The 4,982-nt window shown below is 39.6% G+C and overlaps 1 protein-coding gene across 1 annotated transcript; it reads left to right on the top strand.

Moving 5' to 3' along the window:
- Nucleotides 1–1,643: 1,643 nt before the first annotated feature.
- Nucleotides 1,644–2,981, top strand: MELLADRAFT_92091 (uncharacterized protein; the record flags this gene model as incomplete). The annotated part of the gene is made up of 3 exons (XM_007419767.1): nt 1,644–1,980; nt 2,210–2,498; nt 2,588–2,981. 3 exons carry the CDS (start codon nt 1,644–1,646, stop codon nt 2,979–2,981), a joined length of 1,020 nt encoding a protein of 339 aa, XP_007419829.1.
- Nucleotides 2,982–4,982: the final 2,001 nt, after the last annotated feature.

The raw sequence follows: 4,982 nt of genomic DNA, 5'->3' as shown, positions 1-4,982 counted from the left end.
GTTCCGACAGGGTTTTTCACGCAGTGTCAGTTGGACGAGCGTCAGACTGAAGTCACCTGCCTGTAATCTGAAGGTCAAGCCACTGTTGGGACATCTTTTTGGTGCGTTTGCATGTTGATTTAACGCGTAATGGGCGTGTTTTTGCATATTTGTAGTGTAAAGGGGGATGGGCAGAAAAGAAAATGTTAGTTTTGAAGAAAAATTCCACCAAGAGGATCATTTATATCTTTATGCTGATTGGGTAATAGCAAAACAAGATGGGAGTGGGTATGAAAGAAGACTGTAGGTTTGTTTGACAAAAGGTTTGTTGTGTAAATAATTTGTATACTTGCAAAAGATGGGTGACTGGTAGGATACTGAATGAAAGAAAGTGTACTTAAGGAAATGTAATTGAAAGTGATATATGTATGAAGGTGAGCTACAAGCATTTGATATTGCTACTAGTTCAACAAGTAAATGTAGGGTCATATTGCACAGTCTTCTTTTGCAAAATTGTAGATGAGTAGGGGTTGGTGTAGAGCTTGTTACCATTATAATCAACAATGACAATGCAGAATCTGTTGTCTGTTGAAAAGTATTGAAGCTGGGCCTAGTCAAGTTGGTTTTTCAGAATCCATCAAGGCTTTGCTTCAAGAGCACAAAAAGTAGCAAAACTTCAACAATTGAGTGTTAAATCAAGATTGCTTGATTGTATTATTTCTGGTCACTAATGTGTTAATATTTGTATCGCAGATCAAAAGGATTCAGAAGATTAGATCGAAATATCGGATTCAGGAAATGATTGATGTCACAAAAATGATTTCATTGCCTTCTGGTTTTGAGAAACATATGTTGTCAGAATGGAACTCGTCCTTAAGCTTACCTGATCAGGATTGAGTAAAAGATCTTCAAGCTGGATTTCTCAAAACACGCATACCACCGCTGAACTTTTATTGCTCAATATTCTTATTGATAACGTTGAGAGTCATGTTAGCCTGAAGTAGATGAAGCCTAACACAAGGGCACGACATATGTAAAAGCCATATCATCCTTATGCTTTGGCTTACTTTGTCCGTCTTGGTTTATCCGCTTACTTTTGGCTCACGCGCATTTTTCACGCGTCCATATCGGACCTCAACTTCTCCGGTTGCAGGTATTCTTGTGGCGAGTACTGCGACTGCCTGAGGTTACTTTTTTCTGCGGGGTTGGCTGAGATGGAAGTGGGCAGATCAGTGGCTGAGCCATTTGGTTTGGCTGATTTTGAATTCATTCAAGAAATCCTGGATGATTTGTGAGCGTTTGTCTTGAACCTCTGGTCACAAATTGATTCACGTCAGTCCAACGTCACACCGGCTTACGTCAGCCATTCTGAGCCATTTCCTGTATCCAACCAGTCAAACAAAACCGGCCTGAGCTTTTAAACACTCTAATTTTGAAACTTAAGAGTACTTAAGACCTTTGACGAAACTTTTAAATTCTCAAACAAATCACATCGAATTTCGATTTGACTATTTACACACAAGCGCATTCATCCAACTCTCCTCATCCACAAATTCACAAACACCAACCAAAACAAACTACGCCCTCAACAATCGACCAACTCATACTACCACTTCACTATCATCACCACTTAACTTTCTTCACCTTATTCACATTCTACAAAAATGGGTCGAGCTATGAAGAACTTTTATAACCCAGTTCAGCGTGCTACTCGTTCTCAACTTGATGCTTTATCATCATCATCAGAAGATCACAAACCTCATCAACGTCTTCCTGGTCCATACCTAGCTTCGACACCTTGGAGAAGACATTCCAGACGTCGAACAACAGATGGGATCAATGAAGATGACACTCATCACGCTACAGTTGGGTTTGCTTCGGTTGGTCAAAATCTTGAACCTGAAGTTACAACCACAACAACAACAGAAAGTTCTTCTACCAATCTTGACATACCTAAGAAGTACAATGAACAACCATTTGATCTTGATCAAGAAGGTGGTGGTACGTTTTTCTTCATCTTCTATTTTTTTTCTTTCTCAATCGATCTGTCTATCTGTGCCTCCTCTTTTTCTTTCTTCTTGTCTGTATTGCAGTACCCTTAAAAAGAAGTGATCCGAGAGAAGTGATTTTTGATACTACTTTCTTGAAGTAGGTCCATGAACCATTCTAGTCGGAACCAAAATCACTTACCCAATGCTTCTCATTTTCTGTGTTCGTTCTATTTACATAGATGTTTTTGAGGAATACTTTCTTACACCTTCTCAAGCTGCTCAACAAAGATTGGATCGATTGACTTCGAGTCAACCGACTAGTACTGAAGCCACTCAATCCACAACTGAAATCGGTGATCAAGTCTCCCAGCAAAGAGCCGTCCTTGAATTAGCCTATGCGCGTCATCGATTACAAACTGCATCCCAAGCTTTGTCCGGTGAAGAGCTACCAACAGGATATGTTTCGATGCGTTCTCCCTTCCCTAGTGCTGCTATGATGGTCTCTTCAGGTTCGCGTTCGCGCAACACGTAAGTTTTGACTTTCACCGCGTCTAACCACGCTACCTGAACAAAGTACCTACTCGCGTCTCCTTGCTTTTCAACATTCTTTCAAATAGGAGTACTCAAGAAGAAACATCCTCTGCGTCAACCTCTTCTCACACACTTGCTGCTCCTCGCTTAACTCATCGAGAGCCACCCACAACACAAGAAACAACAGAAACACGACTGCCAAACCTACCAGCTCATTTCAGGGAGATAACTGAAGAAAATGAAGATGATATTATCATCCCATCTTCATCCTCACAATACCGATTGATTCCTGTAGAAGATATGACATTTAGTGGGGTGGATCGAATGCCTCGCGAACCCGAACGACGGTATAGTTATCCTTCAATGGCACTCGATGATAATTCCTTTGCCATGTTTTCTACTGTTGATGGTGGAGAGGACGTACCGGACAACATCTTAATCGATGCTCTTGTCGATTGGAATCATCGTTTCGACTTTTAAAAAGGAGTGGACCGATTCCAACTTGAGTGCTAGTGTCTCTTGGTTAATTCAATCTTTACCATCCTTTGAAGTCTACTCTTTCAGTCTTCAAGAAGTCTGCATCGCAAGATAGTCGATCTGGATGCGTTTCTTTTTTCCAAAAAATCTGTTTTTTTTCTTTATACTCGTTTTTGTTAGGATTATGTTGTTTTCTAAATGAAGTTGAAAGTTGATACAAAATTTGAATTACTATTTGACCCGTTTGCAGAGAAATTCATAACCTCGAGCTGCTTACTTCATCATTCATCATTCAAATTAATGAGAAACCAATATCAAAGAAAAGGAGAAGCTGTTGAGTTTGTTATAGAATTGTATACACTAAAAAGAAATAAAACGTTGTAATCTGCTTAAGAAAGTGATGAGTATCATGAGGAAAGTTATCATGCAAGCTTAAGCTGCTATTTTTTCTTGACAAAGACTTAATTAATCATTTATCTTGGGTAAAAATTCTGACGCAAACTGAATTGATAACTCTCGTGAGTCTCTGGATTTCGAAGTACAGTCATTCCAATTTTGCTTGTCCAATCGGATTTTATTTATTTATTTTTGACTGCAATACAGGTGAATCTATAAGCATAAACATATGAGTCATATGCTTATTCTGGAGTTTTGAGTCTCACCAACCACAGCTGACCACAGTCCACAGCGCTTGATTATTACAAACCTGTCCTCATCACCATCGTTTTGTTCTCACACACATCGTTCCAGCTCAATCCTATCTTTCATCGTTCATCCTCTCAGCCAAGGCACTTTGATGTGAGTTTTGTCCCAGTCTTCTGGGCTTTGATTTGAGGCTCTCTGCTTCGATTCAGACCTCTCAGCTTCGGTTCAAACCTTCCCATCTTTGATTCAACCCTTGGTGTCTTTGATTTGATTCTGTAAAGTACACTCACTCAATCAAAAACTAGCTTGAAAACAATACTGACATTCCTTGAAATTACATTGTCGGCGAAATTCATCAGATTGGAGTGGATTACTCAAAGCACCTTTATCCGCTACTTCCAAAACACTCGGCAATTCCGTATCAAGCAGATGATGAAGAAGAATTGAAGATGAAATGGATTGCTATGAAACACATTGATCTAGGTTTCATTCGCTACCCACACAATATCAAAAAAGAAGCCAAATTGTTGCCATCACTCGATCACCCTAATGTTGGTTCAATTTCCCCAAGCTTATGTTTAGTGAAGTAATGTCTTCAAATCTTGTCTCATTTGTGAATCCTTCCTTTAGGCCTCGGATTTAACTTGTAAGCATTGGATCCAATGGTTAATTCTCTAGATGTATTTTGGTGAACTCAATCGTTCCAATGTTATATATCTTCCTTAGCTCTGTGATTCTGCCCCATCAGATTAAATCCGTTGTCTTAATGTTAATCCTGCTTATATTTTCATAGTCTCAGCTGGCCATTGAGACTCTTTGAAATACAGTCTCTTCGTGTGATGCTCCAATCACTTCTCAAATGCATCGCCACCTTGTCATAAATGAGGAGATCATGTGCAATGATAGTAGTCACAGATAGGCTGAGTGCCAACAGTTCTTAGCTCGAGTTGTAGAGGAAATTTACCTCACGCTGAAGTCTGTAAGGAAGCCAGCGACTACTAGTCCCAAGTACGAGCTCAGGTCAAACTGCAAAGGAGCCAAGACAGTGCATAAAAACAGTGTCTTGGTATGCACTTGTAGGAGTTCCATACACTCTGAGATCAAACTGTGGATCTAATGAGACACACTGTACCCACAGGCAATGGAAAGAGTCCAGAAAGTATATCGATTATAAGAACCAAGAATGAGGAAAGTAAACCGTTCATTTTATTGATAATGGCCATTTGGATGGCAGGTACAAACTTCCTATAGACAAATAAGACACTTATTCTTTCTCAAGTATGAGCACAACAAAATTGCATAGCAAGAAAAAACAATAAAAGATCCAGAAAACTAAAAGGTCTGGAGTAAATCTAGACC

This window comes from Melampsora larici-populina, assembly GCF_000204055.1.
Source record: "Melampsora larici-populina 98AG31 unplaced genomic scaffold MELLAscaffold_491, whole genome shotgun sequence".
In the NCBI taxonomy this organism is placed as follows: domain Eukaryota; kingdom Fungi; phylum Basidiomycota; class Pucciniomycetes; order Pucciniales; family Melampsoraceae; genus Melampsora; species Melampsora laricis-populina.
This window is presented reverse-complemented; position numbering and strand designations above follow the sequence as displayed.